At 37.1% G+C, this 17,868-nt stretch overlaps 1 protein-coding gene across 1 annotated transcript in view; it reads right to left on the minus strand.

The window, feature by feature from the left end:
• DLG2 (discs large MAGUK scaffold protein 2) overlaps nt 1-17,868 on the minus strand; it is a 1,005,691-nt gene that overhangs the window by 20,883 nt on the left and 966,940 nt on the right. The window contains exon 23 of the mRNA XM_085306235.1: nt 4,688-4,787. Coding sequence (XP_085162361.1) covers nt 4,688-4,787 — 100 coding nt within the window. The remainder of the gene's footprint in view (nt 1-4,687; nt 4,788-17,868) is intronic.

The raw sequence follows: 17,868 nt of genomic DNA on the forward strand, positions 1-17,868 counted from the left end.
AATCTGTCATTATATGACCACATGGAGTATGTAATTCCAACCAGGCCAGGTTGCAGGGTTGGGACCTTCATCTGTAGGGAATCAGTGACATTCACTGGAAGTGCCCAAGGGGGGAGGTCTATCTTACCTTTTTTGAAGACTTCAATATACATTTAGGAAACCTGTACCCCCAAAATGAAAGGTTCAGCAGAGTTTTGGGGGCTACTTATTAGCTGTTCAAACAGACACACAGAAATACAAGTAAAAATTTTGACCTGGTAAAGAGGATATCTTTTTGCAGATTTGACTGTAGTTTTGAGTAATTTTTTCTTAAAAGGGCATCAAGAAATTGTCCCCTCCCTGCTGAGATTAACTTCATGTCACTAAACCAAGTAATCTTGTTTTTCCCTGCCTACACAAAGTCAGGTTTGGTTTTATATCCCAGAATGCATCCCTGATAACAACTTTCCTCCCTGTTCTTATACAGGTTATCAGTTGTCTTTTATARCTTTGTACTCAAACTATGGTTGTAAATTGAAAATCCAAGCCATTTGCTCCAATTGTCTTTTAACATTAACAAAAGAACAGCCAGAAGAGAAACAAAATAAAAGAAACAAACAAAACAAGCAATGCAAAGTAAARGGACTCTAACGAAAGCAGTAACTTACTGTAGCTACTTTCACTATCGCTGGCATTAGAAGAAACATGTTCTGCAAGAACAGTACAGCAAATTAAGAACATAACCAAGCACAACAAAGCAGCAGGAACTTAAAAGAACTGCAACAGTCATGCAAAAGTAGTTGTGCAGAGAGAAAACAAAATCTGTACGGTGGCATCACCTGAAAATCTTAGATAGTTTACATAGTTAAAATGAAAGCTTTTTCTCTTGTGGCATTTCAGAAAGGGACTATATGTGATAGCTAGTAATATGCATTATGACAAAGCCACTTATAGTACTTGATGAAACAGTTAGTGACATCTCAGATAACTTAATTCCAAAATATAGTATGGTCAGCTTGCACCTCACTGGAGCTCTTGATTAATTTCATGAAACCTGAGTGTCTGCTCGTATTACTCTGCGCTGTGAATAATGTGAATCGTTAATGCGTTGGAATTATTTCTGCTAAACTTGAAGAGTTCTAGCTTCTACTACTGTCATTAATTGCTGTGCACCATCCCAGAAGGTTAACACAAAAGGGGTTTTGCTACCAAATATTGTAGCTATATCTATTTTAACTGATCCAGAAAAAGACAAAGCCAATGACAAAACTAAAAAAAAGAAGGAAAAAAGGATGAAACCCTTTTTACAAAATTGTCTAGCCTCCAGATTTGAGGTGAAGTAGGAAAATCTTTGCCAGATCAGTCTGGATGGATAAATAGAAATGTAGGAATTATCATAATGGGTCAGATTTGTGGTTTGGTAATCTGGTGTGTGTCACATTATTTAAAGAAAGGTGTAATCTATCACGTGGGGTGGTTGTTCCCAAACTGCAGTCAGCATACCATTTATGATCACTCAGGCTGTCATACATGGTCTACAGAACCACATTAAGCAGTGGTATTGAGAATATCTTTGATAGAAATAACGATAAATTTTTAACTGAAAGACCATTTTTGAGAACTGTCACTTTTGAACTGCACTACAACATTTAGAAAACAATAGTAAAATGGATATATAGTAGGGAGCCACCTTTGGTTAATGAAAATGAGATGTTGGTAGTTGAATGGACAAAGGGTGCAAATTAGTCATCTTCTGACAAACACATGGCACCAGAATCGGCCTTATATTTGTCATTAATCCACCTGGCAGATTAGGCTGTGGGTGACACATGACACCCACCTATAACTGCCTCAAAACCTTCCCAGTGAAGGAAGGAAACTTGCAAAAGCCAAGAATGCCCTAGATGAACCCAAAGCAGAGCCTGCGTTGGATGAGYGTATGGAAATTACGCCAAAGGCTGTCCCTTCCTTGAAAAGCACTGCAATTCCCCCACATACAAGTCTAATACCTGGAGTTTACAAAGCGAGACTAATGGGGATACTCCAGAAGCAAAAATGAGGAGGGGGATGATATCTGATAAGAATAATAATGGGAAGGTTTGATCTAGGGCTTAGTGAAGAGCTTCAAAAAGTAAARCCTACATTTTGAGCAAAATGGTACATTTACTTTTGGACATTTCATTGCAAGTTAACAAAGGCTGCATCAAGATATTATACTACAGAGGACCCTGAGGGTCTTTATGAAACAAGAATGGATATTCTCTGTAGTAAGAAACATCATTACGAAATATATTTTAGTTTAATATTAGTGAAATTGGGATGGGCCTGGAATGTAAAGAGGTATGCCAGTAATTGAAAGCCAGATGTAATATTAATAGAAAAACTAGAGTCTATATAACACTTCTGTGCTACTTTTCCCTTAGCAATTAGTTTTCAGAGTTTAGTTTTCTCCTTTGAAATGACAGGATGTTTAGGAGATTTTTTTTATATATATTTTTTTAAGGAGGGTTATAAGATCAGAAGTATTCTACCTCTCACTAGGCAGAGAAAGATAAGCATGTATTGTTAATGTGATGCTAAGGCACTTTCCTTAAAGTGTTCAGTAACAGAATGGTTAAAATTCTAGTGGCAGTGACATTTCCTGCCTATTACAGAAAATCAGTCTCATAGAACTGTTCTTCTTTGTCCAAGAGATGAAGCTTTCATCTTTGACTGGTGAACTACTGGGTGACTTAAAATTAAACCATTAAAATGTCCCTTCAAAAAAATCAATCAGAACCTGAATAATATCTAAAATTGTGTGCATGAGTGTGCATTTCTATAATTCAAAAACCTTTTACAAAACAGTAGGTGATGCAATGGCAACATTCACATACATTTTCCTTCAACTGAATGGTGATTAAGAGAAAGCGTAAGAACTGACAAAAGAAGCAGCCAAACACATGCAAGTAGTATTCTGTTTATAGTATTTATCTTCTGTTTAAAGTATTTTGCTCTGAATACAGAATATAATGTAGCTATTAATATAGAAATCAGCTGCAAATATTTTACTCTATACAACTTCTCTGGTCTAACTATTGAGGAAATAGAATTATTTCTGAAGTTATATGATGTGATATCAAATCTTGACACAGGATTGCTGCATCAGAGAAAGAAATTGGTTAAGGTTGCATGACAGAGAATAAGTTGCTAATGGTGAAATGGATCCATAATTAGCTTTGGAGAAGCCATGTCTTCTCTTGCCTGCAAAAGGCTTCTTCCATTAATAACAAATACTAATCTAAAATCCAGCAAAGTAACAAACACCCCCATGCAAAAAGCTGAAAATGCAGAAGCAACAGCATAAAATAATTTTCTGCTGATCTCCTCAGGATGTGATCAAGCTAGTATGGTTAACTTTCCCTTCAGATGGAGAGGGATTGTTGTTGACAAGTACCGTCTAGGAAGCAAAACAAGTTCTATGTATGCTACTCTACAGAACTGCCATGATGAGAACAATAACATACTGTCAGAAACAAAACGTGTTATTACAGAAGAAGTATCTGCTTGATACATTGTATGTTATTTAATATTGTCATGCAGAACAAAACAATTGAAACATTTTTTAATGCATTCACAGCTGGGTAACAAATAAAACTCTGTCTTGTGCATGCTAGGAGTGGAGGGTCCTCAGAGAAGGAACAAAAGCCAAAACAAAACAAAACAAAAAAATTTACAGTGACCATTCCTGGGAACTTACTCAGAGTCTTTGTTCCATAACCGTCGTCACCTAATCCGGGGATGTCCTGCACGGAAGTCCCCAGAGAGAGCAATGAGAAAGGAAGAACAGCCGCAGAAGAGGAAGGAAGAAGTCAGTGGAGTTGAAATGGATACTACCATGACTGACCATGTTGATTGAGCAATCTGGATCCCTGCTTTTTCTCTCTGAAACAACTTCAACCCACAGTCTATGGGAATGCAGCCAATGAAAGAGCCAGTGACCATGATATACAGCTTTTGTAGCTGTGACGAAGAAGGAGCAACCCCGAAAGTAAAGTCCAGAAGCAACCATCACCGGAGAAATTTATAAGGAGAGAATTATTAAGGGAAAAAAGTTTAAATTATTTGGGCTTGGAACAAGCATATATTTTAAAAATGCTGATTCTCAAGCAAGCAGTAAATGCTCTGGGGGGAGTGGTGGGGGGCAGGGAGGTGCACATTCCAAGATCTGATTTTCTTCTTTAAACTGTTAGTACGGATATTTAAGTTTATTGTTAAACTCAGTAAAAGTGTTCAAGACAAGCAACTTGGAGAAAGAGATAAAAAAGAAATTAGAGTGGTTGTTTTTAAATGTAAGAATTGAATGCAGTATTTTAAAAGAAATCATGTTTGCATTATTTTGAGTCAGTTCTGATCTGGGAATATTTAATCACAGAAAAGTTTGGATTTATGACAAGTGCCACAGCAATTTTAGGAAGTCATGTTTTTTATGGAAGGGAAGAAACAGYCTCCTAGAAACTAAGGTCACTGTTTTATTCTTCTGAAAAGGATGTTTCCAGGGAAGGAAGGACCAGCCGGATCCAAATTGCAGTCACACATTGGTCACAGTAGTAATACCTTGCCTGCCTGCCTATGAGATATATTTGTCTAGATGTGTGCGATACTGGTATCATGCGTGTCACCCATTTTTTTGTGCTGCATGTGACATCGTCTCCAAGAGGTTACTTACGTTCTGCATCACTTGTTTCCTGCTCACTCTGCTCCTTGCTCTTGTAGAATGGGAATTTTCGTGAAAAGATGAAGTTCTTTTTACGCTTGTCATTGAATGACTGTGAAGGAGAAAAGGCATGGGGCAAAAACAGGGACGTCTAATTGTTGTCACACTCATGCTGACAAAACAACTAGTTTGTAAAAGTGGAGAGAACTGTAGTGACTCAAATCAGCCCAGACCAAGCGGCTGTGAAGAATCACAGGTGGTTGCAGTGAGGTCTGCAGGTGGAAGGCAAAGCCCCTGAAGATACATCAATATCATTACAGAGGCTGCAAATCACAAACTTTCAGTTCCTTATTTCAAAACTATCATGTCTGGGTTGTTCAGGGAAAGGGCTACAGACAACTCAGCATGCTTTGAGATCAAGCCACTCATCTTTAGTCATAGCAAACTGTGCACAGAATTAATTAACTGGCTAAAAAAGGCTGCAAAGAAAAAAGAGGAAGCCTTTAATTTATTTCTAGGAGGTGTGTGAATTCAGCTCTGTGCCAATTGAAATTAAATATTTATTTCCTATAACTGTTACTACTTCCAGAGTATATTATTTATCCTCTAAACTGGCAACTTATTAGGTATGTTTTACTGCTTTCTTTCACATAATTAAAAAAAAAAGAAAACTCTGTTTTCGCTTTTACTCATTAAGTTCTGGACATACTCTCAGTTTTATGTGACTTAGACATTAGATTCTGCTGATAAACAGTACTTCATTGCATATAAGCAACATTTAAAGTTTAAATTCTTCAGAGGAGAGTTAACATAGACTCATTCGTTATGTAATAAAACCACTGACTTTTATAGGCAGTTGTAAGGGTTCRTGGCACACTGCGTTATGTAAAAGCAGGACATGCCTGCTTGGCACCATCTATTTCAGGTGCTAAATGAGGAATCAGGGCCCCTGTACAGCCAATTAAGAGAAGCTGGCGTTTCCAGAGGGCACCCGCAGGAGCAGCGCCTGACTGCCGCGATCCACGCGGGCCGCTGGACCGTGCTTCCTCTACCGAACACGAGCAAAGTCCCGATTCCCAGCTTCGCACCCCATCACCTCCAGAAGAGCAGAGCTCTTCTCAGCTCGTTTAATGAAACAATCTCACGTATTCGTGGTCGCCTAAACAAAGACAGAGCTGCTATTTGGCTCCAAATCCAAAATGGAATTGTTTTAGGCTGTGAGAACATGTTTTGTTTTCTTACAGTTTGGAAGCACAGCATAAAATGTCTTTTGGCATAAGATAAATTTCTGAAAGATGAGAAGTTAAAAGGCTTAGGTATTGCAATATTCTATTACAATATTTATCTACTTGTGTCACAAAAGTTTCATGCCACTTTTACATTTSAAGCATATTTAAACTTTAGTAACTGAAAACAAAGGAAAAAATGAACATGTAGAATAAATGATCTATGAGCATCTCTCAGAGTATGTAAACATTCAGTTTGAAATTAATGTGGAGGTCATGCACRAATAGTCTAGACAGCATGCCATTTCAAAACAAAACAAATATGAAAAAAAGCCAGAGGGGAAAAAAATATGGGTATGAAAGATTAAAGTAATCTGTGGATGAAAAGAGGACCCACATGCACATTACATCATTTTAATGACCTAAAGGAKATAGTTAAATTAAATTGTGTTTTCTGTGATTTTTTTTTTTAATCTTTGCAAAGCAAGGAATGTAACATGTTAACATTTCCCAATTTATGAAAATATTGTTTCTCATAATTCATCTGAATTTGATATAGGAATATTATAGACATTAAACTTTTAAAGGGAAAAAAAATATACACACAACACCTCAAAAACAAAGGGATTTAAAAATGATAATCACTTCATTACCAAATGCCATTTCACTTTAGAATTAACAAGAAYGTTATCAAATTAATATATATATATGCTGTGTTCCACAGAGATTCTAAAACAAATAACCACTTATAAGAATTCTCYTTAAAAAAATTTTCCCCAACAATCTATAGCAGAAACTTCAAAAAGTCTACTTGACCTGGAAACACATTTTTTTTTCAAGTTTATGCACAATCTAGCAATATATTCCAGAAAAGATATAGTACAGCATTATATAAACTTTTTCTCCTTTTTYAATTTCAGTTATTGGGTTGGCTTTTTAAAAAACTATTGTTCCACTTTAATTTAGACAATCAAAAGCTGATAATTGATAATAGGTGACTACTACGTTGAACTGTCCTGTCATTTATACCAGCCAGAAATGCTTATTCCTAAAATATATCTGGCACTTAATTTACTAATCTCTTATGCAGGTCAAATATATTTATGTATGGGTCAAAATTTCTCTARATTAATCAGTGTGCACGTTTATACTAATTATCATATATACTACCATAATATAATCATATGGATATTTAAAATAATAATAAAAAAAGTAAAATACTATAAAGGACTAAACTGGGTTCTCAGATCCTGTGAACTTACTGAAATCATTAGGCCTTGCTGTTAACTTAACGGACTTACTATGCATTTATTTTATTGTATATTGAATACATGATGATTCACAACCCTTGATGTTGTTTTGCATCCAATAAAAATATGATTATAATCAGGCTGATGGTCATCACCTGAAGGATATGAAATCCTACAGACACCCAGCGAAATAGCTCTTACAAGTACCATGAAATTTGTCTGAAATCCATAGCATCATCCATGAGAGGAATACTTAAATAGAGTAAAACTTATTCTATTGGACATTTTGTGTTAATTCTAAAATTTGTTCTGTTGATGGAGGAGTAGAGATCAATGCTGAAGATGAATATTTTCTTTTTTAAGACAGGATCATGTGTGTGAGGATGTTTGGCAGGCTTAAACTGTAAAATTTAGAAGTATGYTTTTGAGAAATTTTATTTCTATAATATGGAAAGTTTGAGACCTCATCAAATATTTTGGACAGTTTTGACAGGATCTCCTTATGCTGCTGGGAAGCTATGAAATGGCAGTAGGATAGATGACAGCTAAGTATTTGTCTACATCTTTCAGCCTGATGCAAAGGTTGGGTGCAACTGTGATAGAAATCTGGACAATGTTTGGGATTGATTTAGCAGTATTTATGCAGGTGAGAGTCTCTGAAAGTCAGGGAAACAGTGCATGAAAATGGATTCTTGTATAAGTCGCATCTTTTTTGTACAAATGCTGGAAGATTCTGTAGTGGTAAATCCAACATTTCAGTTTCAGTGAAAACCTGTACCGTAGATAGCTTTTATACCTCATTGCCATTGATTCACAGACTTCCACTGACCTAAGAATTGGCATTAATAGACATTTCTTACTGATAAATGCCAAATCCTAACCATACTCCAAAGACAAAAAAGCAAATTAAAATTTCAAGTACTGAAATTCTTCATAACATAAGAACTATAATGAAAAAAAAAAAAAAGTCATTTCACAGAAAAAAGAGTGAAAACTGTCCTGACTTGAATTCTTATTTTGGTACTACTTAGRCACAGACTGTGTTTTGAAAACCCTAGGAAGAAAATGTGATATGCACTTTTTCTTGACCAAATGTCCCCAAATGACCTTAGTTATGTAAATCTGGCTTACACATACAGCTTCCTCTGGTTGTGACAGACATTAGGACACTGTGAGTTTCTTGTTCCTAAAGAACTCCTTTCTTTGTATGTTCCTAAAGAACTCCTTTCTTTGTATGTTTGTGTCAACAACATATTTTAGTCTAAATGCTTTTCTCTAGATGCAGCAGCTGTATATCTGTTACTCATCAGCTAATAGGATAGCATTTTTAAAAGAAATTTTCATGTAAAATTGAACAAACAACCCAATTTCAAAATTTGCTTTATAGAGGTAAACATCACAAAGAATAGTGCTTCAGCATTTTGATAGCTGTAATATGTGTAATAAGTAASTACATCATTATTTGTTTTGAGTTTCTTCCCAATATCTTACACAGCWTATAAAAAATCTACAAAATCTATCCGTAAGTTCATGCCTCTACTATTCTTTTCTCCAAACATTTTATACTCMCCTTTCATATTAGGACCATTCCTTTAGCTCTGTTTGAACAGCACTAACTTTAATAAAGTTTTGGAGATCCAAATGCTGTTAAATGTCTATGTGAAGCTGATAGCTCCTACCATAATGAAAAAATTCACACTGATACCAAAAAAAGAGAAGTTTTAGGACTGAAACACATATTCAGTGTCATTTTTCCTTTCAAGTGTAMGCATCATCTCTCTGTTTTTAAAATTGTCTTTTTCACTCAGCAGTCCAAAGTGCATTATGAACATGAAGTCTTCAAAATACCTTCTGAAGAAAATCATGTGTTAGTATGTATGCTTTATGAGAAATGTGACCTTGTTGTTAGTCTGATAGCCTGCTCTGGGGGAAACTCTGTTTTTCCCATGGTATATGGTACAAAACATGGTGCAAACTCTGCTCTGGGATCCCCTGCCTTGTCCTTTCATCTGCAAAGTGGGGACTGTAGCACTGCCCAGCTCATGGGTATGTTGTGAGGATAAACACTTTGAGCAGCGTGAGCTGGAGGCAGTGGTAGCATCCTTCTCTAAGAAAGACAGATAACGAAGTACCCTGCAGTTAAGTGGTTTGCTGAAGTTCAGAAGCAAACTAACACTGCTGGGCCTTTTTTGCTCTCCTGATGTAGCCACAAGCTTAGCCAGGTACTGCACTCCTGCACACAGAGAGCCCTTGATGAGATCTATCTAGACATGCAGAAGATAAACTAAGAAGTTGCGAGYRGCAACGGTAGGCCTGGTTGTATAGYAATGATGCAGTATATTCCTTAAGTCAAGCAATACATATTAGCTTTCTATGTCTTTCAATCTGATGTAGAGAACAGATGCCCTTATTCTAGTAGTTCAACCTTTTAATTTTCTTGGTGCTGCATGTAGTGGCCTCCCCCCACCCTCCAAAATAAAAGGGCCTGGCTTTTAGTCATTTTGTATTGAATTTTTGCACCATGACCTGTTTTGATAAGTGAGAACAAACTTTGGGCCAGAAGAGACTCAGATCAAAATTATTATCCTTCCTTAGTTGTCTTGTGGAGCTAGAGGGATATTTGGGTCTTGGAAACCCAAAATGAAAAAGTCTGTTTAAAAAAAAAAACATGCTACCTAGCTTCTACAGACAAGGACAGCTTTGTTTAATATTCATAAATATAAAATTGTATTAATCTTTTCTAACACTGATTTAATGCTGTTTGTCAGYCAGCAACTTGGTTTTAATTCCTAATGAAACAAAAGTTAAAAACAACACAAAATATCAAGGGAACAGAAAGACTGAYGAAAGAATCTCCAGTTCTGCAGATATGTATGAAACTTCACGCAAGGTACGAATCACATTCAATAGGGAGTACACGGCCGTGCTAATTTAGTTTGCATCGTTGTTGGCAGGATTGAAACGCCAACGTACAAACCCTGTGTATGTGACACGGAAGGTCATTTACAAGTATTTGAAGGTTGTACACCAAGCAGGTGGGAAGTATTTGTTCAAGCAGCAACACTGAAATTAATAGTGTGAGCATAAGAAAGGGCAAAGCTCCTTGACAGTGAAATCAATTTGGAGGTAGAATAATCTACCCCAAGGGAAGTGGAAAAGCCGAGATCRTTTTTCACATTTAAAATACCTATGCTAATCTTAAGTACTGTGGGGAATAACACTGCAGCGCTGCGGGGGGATAAAGGGGGGGAATGAAGGGAAAAGAGCTAAACAGTAAGTCTCTCTGAGCTCTAATGTCTATGTTTTTGCAATTAGTTGCTCATAAAGCCATCACAGAACTGTGCTGGATGGCAGTGCGGGCCCCGAGCTAGACTGACGCACTGATTTAAGCACTAGAGTCATATGGTCAGTGTGAAGTTCTTGTCCTCCCTGTTGTCATGGCTGTCTCTGGAATTAGAAAGTGCATTCAATGTTCAGCCACATTGTCCCAAATCCCCTTTCGTTTTTGTATTTTTTTTTCCCCTGAAAGCAACCTTCATAGTCAGTGTTGTTGCACGCCCTCAGCTACACATCTGGCTAATAAATCTTTGTGCTTGTGAACCTCTCTCAGGTGAACCCCTTGTGTGAGAGGAAAAAGAAGGAGTCTCAGAGATGAAGAGTAACACTGTGTGTTGCTTGACTTAAGGAATATTTTTCAGATGTGTACCTGAAAAAGCTTTGGGACTGTCTGATCGCCTGCCGGGACCCAGAGCTTTTYACAATTCTTACGAGATAAACTGTTAGAAATTCATCAACTTTATCTTTATCTTTCAATTTCTATCAGGTATTGTCTTACATCTTTTTCTTAACTCTAATTTCCAGTTGACTGCTGGTAGTTCCTTAGATTTGCAAATGAAAATGAGGTTTTCAAGCTCCCTGATGCAATCTTTTGAGTTAATCTCACTAATAAATAAAACCGGAGAAGGTATTAGTTTTCCATGCTCTCAGAAGGAAACTTGATCCTTTAGCACTTTATTCTTTGTGCAGAATTTATTATCAATACGCTGGGTACTTGCCTTGTGCACATATAAACCACTACACAAAATGGCTCTTTGCATAAAAAGAATAAAGAACCTTATTAYACTTCTTTTGAATAGCACTAGTGTAGGAAGATTTACAATACCTTCATGCCATCAAACTATATATTAAAAGATTGAATAGACTTATCTTTTGATCTACTCTTTTAAGCTAAACGGAGACCATTGCAGGTGACTGGCTTAGCAGACCGTGAAGATCTGGCTTGGGAGACAGTGAATCATAAGGTTTTCATTTAAAATATTTATGTATTTAGGCATTACATCTAAAAATAAATAAATAAATAAAATCACAGGCAAACAAATCCAAAGTCAATCTCCAAGAGAGTGGTGTGAGGTCTGTGTAGGAGGTGCAGTTCCTACATCTCCTCCATCATCTCATCCTGCCAGTCTCACAAATGGGATATCAAATCAGATGGACTTTGAATTTGACCTAGTTTGGCAAATCCTGTGTTCATATACCCTTCCAAGCATGGTCTGTGAGTCACTAAGTCAATCATAACTGAACTACTTGAATTCGGGTAAGCCAGAAATAAAGATCTGAAATATGAAGACCATACCATCTTGATACGTGTTAGCTCTTAAATCCACTCTTCCAGAGCCTTGTGTGAAAATCTTCCTAAAATAAGACTTTTTTCTATCTCTGATTCTTTGACAGTATCCATTGTGACTACTGTACATTTTTCTTTTCAACCAACGGAACACAATTCCTGAAKGCTGTTCAGAAGAGTAGCCAAAAAGCTATTAAATAATATATACGTACATGCAGATCTCCTACCATTTAATTCAGGGCATAAGACAACAAGTTATAAAAATAGAACACACAGGAAGTTAAATTCAGCACAAATATCTTCTGGAACAGCTCAGAGAAAAAGCAATCGACTCTCAGCTGTAAACTTGTAAGTTCCAACTGTGCTAGCAAATTTTCACCATGTTTAATCTTTGACCAATGTAAAAATTATACTGCGTATCTTTATGTCAGTAGCTCTCTTAAACTGTTGTCTTACCAAAGCAAGGATGGCACACGCTTTTAACGGTAGAGTAAATGCTGTCTAATACCATAGTCTCTAATATWGCAACCACCTACAAAAGGTTCTTATAAATAAACTTCATGCCATTATCAGGCTGAAGAAACTGTAAAATCTATGAGATATATATATTAAATTGTTCTTCAACTGTAGAAATGGCTCTATTGAGAATTTCTTTGACTTACAAACTGCCAATAGAAATATTCTTAATCATCTGGATAAGGTTCTCTCCTAATATCTTTATTTCTCATATTTGCTACTCTATTCCATCATACTTAGAAGTTTCAGACATTTAGAATTTGAACTTCTCAACAAAATGAAATTTTATTTTTTAAGATGGAAAACAGGCTCAAGTTGTTTTTAATTTTCGTATTATTTTTTAATTTGAAAGAAAATCTTCCACTGGATTTTTTTTTAAAGCTATGAAAACAAATTTGTAGGCTTCAGGTGAGCAAAACCCTCAAAGTTGACCTGATATCATCTTCCACAGTTTCTAGAACTGTTTCATCATGTAAATAAATCAGATTCTTTAAGCCTTGTCAATTCCCTGCTAGAGTCATCAACAATGCTAAAATAGTATAAATCAAAGCTGAAGACACACTTGACTTCTTCTACTTTTGACTGAAATCTAGACACAACAAACTATTATTGAAATTACTACATGCCTTTGTAGATTGCCTCAAGATATCCTGGAGCAATAAGTCACTGTAGAGTTTAATTATGCGGGCAATGTGTTGTTTTACCCAYCAAATTTCATTTGATTACTTCAGCACATAAACAGACTAGATGCTGATGACAGCAAGTGTTTCTAATGTACCTTGCAAAATAGTTGAGTGAAATTTGTTCAGCTCAAGGGAAAAGATCAGGGCAACCCGGCAACCCAAGAACATGGGCTCAGGTCAAAAAAGACATGCAGCTGGAGTCCCCAGCCTGATACCAGCTTCAGTTGCCATGAAACATGAAGTCAGACAAGTTCTGTGGAGGAGGTGAAAAAATGCATGAAAAAGCAAGATCAGTTGGACACCATGCTGGCAGGAATGGTACCGAGATGTAATTTTTTCATGACACCCACTGCTACCACCGTTTTTGAGGTCCTGAAGCATCTGGCAGAACTAAAATTTGACAGCTAGAAAACCAGAAGCAAAACAGCAGTGGAGCAACACAGATGGGAGCAATTTACCCCTCCTCCCTGTGCTAGGTGGTAGGTTCACACTATATCTCTGGAGMGCAGCTTCAGAAAGGGAATGCTCAAATGCTAATGCTCTGTGCCAATAATAAACGTCAGAAGTCCTTGTACAGCAAATATCTCTACTCAATTCTTTCCAGTAATCTCCACAAGAACTTTTGGACTTAGAAAGACTTACTGATAAGAGCCAGTTGCTGAGGAGTTCTTGCAACTTGATTTCATATGTTTTTTTATTCTTGTCATTAATTTCCATTTTATTACAGCAGAAATATTCTTGAATGGTTGCTAAATAGTAACAACTCAAGTCCCATATTGCAGAAACAATTGTTCTTTAACAGATTGTACGYCAATTAGTAATGGAGATGTAAAATCAGTTTTTATGACATGAATGGTTTCCCTAGCTTATTTTGAGCAGCACACATGAAAAGTTGTTCTTGTTCTTCTCTGAGCAAATCAAAGCACATTTCAATCATTCCGAGACAGAGGAGTGTACAGTAAAATACTGATTCACAATTCTTGCAAATAAATGACAGATAGATTTTCCATAAAAAGTTMATTTGTGAGTAGAAGGGAGTTTTCTTGTCTGTAAATTTTCCACCTGCAGCTATACAAGCAAAGTTCAGGAGCCTGCACTATCTCTTCACCTGCAGCATTTTCATTATTGATACCACAAGAGCTATATGCTCGTCTAAGAAGAGTGTTTACCCCTATGCATTTCTAGATATTTCTGTCTAATCTAACCAAACCAACCTAAGCATTTACATTTTACTGTTAAGCATGCGGAATTTATTCATTGCAAAAGAAATGTCTGAGACTAAGCAGTCTGAATAAGACCCTATGGTGCTTAAAATGTAGATTATTCTGTTCGATCAAGGTGAAGTGTTATAGAATAAGGTCTGAAAAACCCTTCCCATGCTAGAGTCTTGTTTTCTGGCAATGGTAAATGACCCAGACTGTGSTGAGCACTGACAAGCAGATATGATGGCAGAGTGTGACATGCCATAGCCCTGTTGCACTGTGCATTAAAATGGCTGCTACATTTTTTTTTAAAAAGKTGCACCCAGCTAGGGCTCACAAAAGTGAGATTCATTGCGTTTATCTTTAAAGAGTTGCACAGTGGATTTCTACAGCAGTGCTAGTGACCCCAGGCTCCCTCTACAGTTAGTGCATGACTCATCAGATATCTTGCTGTCAGCAGCGGTAGGTTGGTGCTCTTGACTACGTGGAAAGAAAAAGCTGTTCACYGTGGGATTTTGAGGTGGAGAATATTAATTTAGGAGACAGTAAATTGAGATTTTTTAAAAAGCTAATACTTTAAAGAGGTTATGGAATTGTCTCTACATGATGTGTAAATAGCATTTCTGCAGGAATCTATATTCCAGACTTTCCTATTGTGCAGAATATATCTTACTGATAGGTAAAAGCCATGCTAGAAAATTATGATCTATCTCTGCCTGTGCTCCTTACAGGTTTACCAGAAGCTTATAAATAAATGTGTAATGGACKTATATTTTAGCTAGGAATTATCCTTCTAAACAAATTATTTTTAATGACAGTAGGTGTTCAATAATTGCCTGGCACAAAGACAACAAAACATTTCTGTTTTGGGAAAATTGCAATGTGCTTGTTGGAGTGTTATCAAAAAGTCATTGTATTTATACAGCATAGGCCACACTGCAAACCATTCTGGAAGGATGTACTCTCAATGCTAAAATGTTATTAGGAATCAAATCAGATTTCAGTGGAAATATTCCCCCCCTACTTCTTTGGGGTAGGGGGTGGGGCTAAACCAAAGTTTCATTTCAAAGGTCTCTAAAGTGAGGGACTAAATTCATATTCTATTTTTTTACTCAAGTTCATGTCTGCTATCTTTAATATGAATTAATCAATATAATAGTCCTTAGCAAAAAACACATATTAGGGCTTGTAACAGCTTCTGTGGAATTTAACAGGAAGACTTTTTGCCTTCAGCACATTAGAAATGTGACATAATGGAAAAAAAGAGAATACAAAATTCAGCTGATACTGCAAGTGGAAATGGAAACATGGAAAAGAGAGAGATTTTTAAACTAAAATTTAATTAAACAGTGAAGACTGACATTTTATATTCAGTGGTCAAAATAAGAACCAGAAAGTTCAGCAGCCTACTGCTAACAAAAGCCATTCTGAGTATAAGAAGAGCAAGCTAGAAAATTTTGCTCCAAACTATAGTGCTTTGATAATTATAGATCTCATTAACCATCACTTCAGTCCTGTTTATTCACGAGCTCAGCTGGRATCACATTGGCGGATGTACATCTGCAGGACATTCAGGTATGATAAAGTCTCGAAACAAACATTTATGAAGGTAGGTGGGAGCTGCATTACTCGAGTTTCACTCTTTCCCAACAGCCCTGGCAGAGACACAGCGTTACGGGTGTATGACATATGGCACATCATGTCCACCTCTGTCCTTGCTCTCTCCATGACTGTTTAAATATGTTCTGTTCTTGAAAGAACCTTATTTACCAAGCTAGTTAAGGTAGTATGTCCTATTTATATCTATTTTATGCTATCATGGCTCAACAGGTTCCCATTGCCCTGGCCAGGCTGTGACCAGAAGTGGAAACTGGGGCCGAACCCACGCACCCTCCAATCAGGAGCTATGTTTAAGTGCAGATCCATGTCTGTGGTCCTTGCTAGGGCTGTGTTGTGGGTTTGCCTGTGTCTGGCCTTGCGCCTTGCCCGTGACTTCTTGCTTTGCTGATTTGGCTTCCTGGCTTGACCTTGGGCTTGACTTGTGGACACGAATGGACTTTCTGGGAATCRCGAGGCTGTGGGCTGACTCTAGTTATTGCCATCAGACCTGCTTCTCTTGGACCTGGGACCACCCGCAACGGCACCCTTCATCTGTGAGACTGCTGTGTGGTCTGCCTTGCAGGACTTTCGGTTCCAGTCCTTCTTTCCCTGAGGAGTAGCTTACTCTTGCTATTCCCTGACGTGATCACTCTTTTGCTGCATCTGGATTTTGCTGCATCCTTTTGCTTTTATCCTGGATAACTGACTATAATTCGTGCTGCTTTCTTTAACCCAGCACCTTTAAGAATAGCTTTAAGTACAGGAATAGAACAGCAATGTTGCAGCTGCATTATTCAGTGACTGCTCCTTTAATATTATCGTATTGGCAGGCTAGGAAAAACATGGAAGAGATGGATTGTGCAGGYAGGTGCAGACAATGTGCTCCTAGGCACATTGTTTCCAGGCATATATACCTGCACCTCTGAAAGATTACAGCTATACAATTCACCATGTTTCTAGGCAGYGGTTGGAATACCAGTCGGAGACCAATTTATAGCCAACTCCAGTAAGTGTTACGTTTTTTTGAAGAATACCGCACAAGCTGCCATTCCCAGTAGATAGTGACAAAGAATTAAAAAAAAAAGTTGCAAAACAAAGAAAARTCAGCATATGTGGGTAAGGAGGGATAAATCTGGCTGCTACCAAAAATATAGAAAGTTTAATTGTATGTCAGTGCCTACCCTCCCTTCACTAATCCTCCCACATGTAATCCTTGCAGGTAGGTGTGTACTGCTCAATTTATGTTCAACCTCTCTTCTTAGTAAATCATCCAATTGTGATCCCACATATTCTAATATTTGATACATCCATTATCTTTTATTCAGTATCTATTGCTATTTTTTGATCACCACATTTAGAGGGCATAGTTTCCCTTCTCTTTCTCTTTTCATATGTGCACACATACACAAACACACACCAACACGCACAGAAAAGTTATTCTCAACCCAGTATTCCTCTTCTCACTACCATTTTGCTACTGACTGGAGGGAAATAAGAAAAAAAGGTCATGCTTAAGCAATTGAGTGGATTATTTWATAAAGAATTTCTTGGACACATCAAAGAATCTACTCTTTCTCCATCCATGAAATGTAATCCAGTGAGTGGGTGTTACAMGTCTTTCTGAATCAGCAGTTAACTTGCAACTAAGATGCAGCTTTTGAGCTTTCAAACATCAGCTCTTATTGCTGATTTTGTTCTGCTTCTATTATTGCCACAGAGCCAAATACTTTGGAAAATCCGTTCAAAAAATCAAAATTTTTAGGAGAGGAGTGTAGAGAAAAGTAGATAGAAATACACTSAATATGTGAAAAACTTCCTTATTATGGACTACAGAAGTTTCTTCCTAGAAATGCTGAAACTTTTTATGTAGAAAATTTAAAACAAGACTAGTAATCCACTAATATATGTTAGAAATAATCTCTTATTGGCAAGGGAGAGGCTAGGTAGTCTAATACCTCTTTATACTTTCCAGTGTCTGAGAAGCAGGGATTCAGCTGAGATTATCACCTCTTTATGCTCACATGCCTTGACCTACCATGGAGAACCACAAGCACAGACGGCGTACCCGAGATTAGGACAATTTTGACTGCAAA

The sequence above is a fragment of the Rhea americana genome, unplaced genomic scaffold (genome assembly GCF_003343005.1).
Source record: "Rhea americana isolate MKP2758 unplaced genomic scaffold, rheAme1 scaffold_235, whole genome shotgun sequence".
NCBI lineage: Eukaryota > Metazoa > Chordata > Aves > Rheiformes > Rheidae > Rhea > Rhea americana.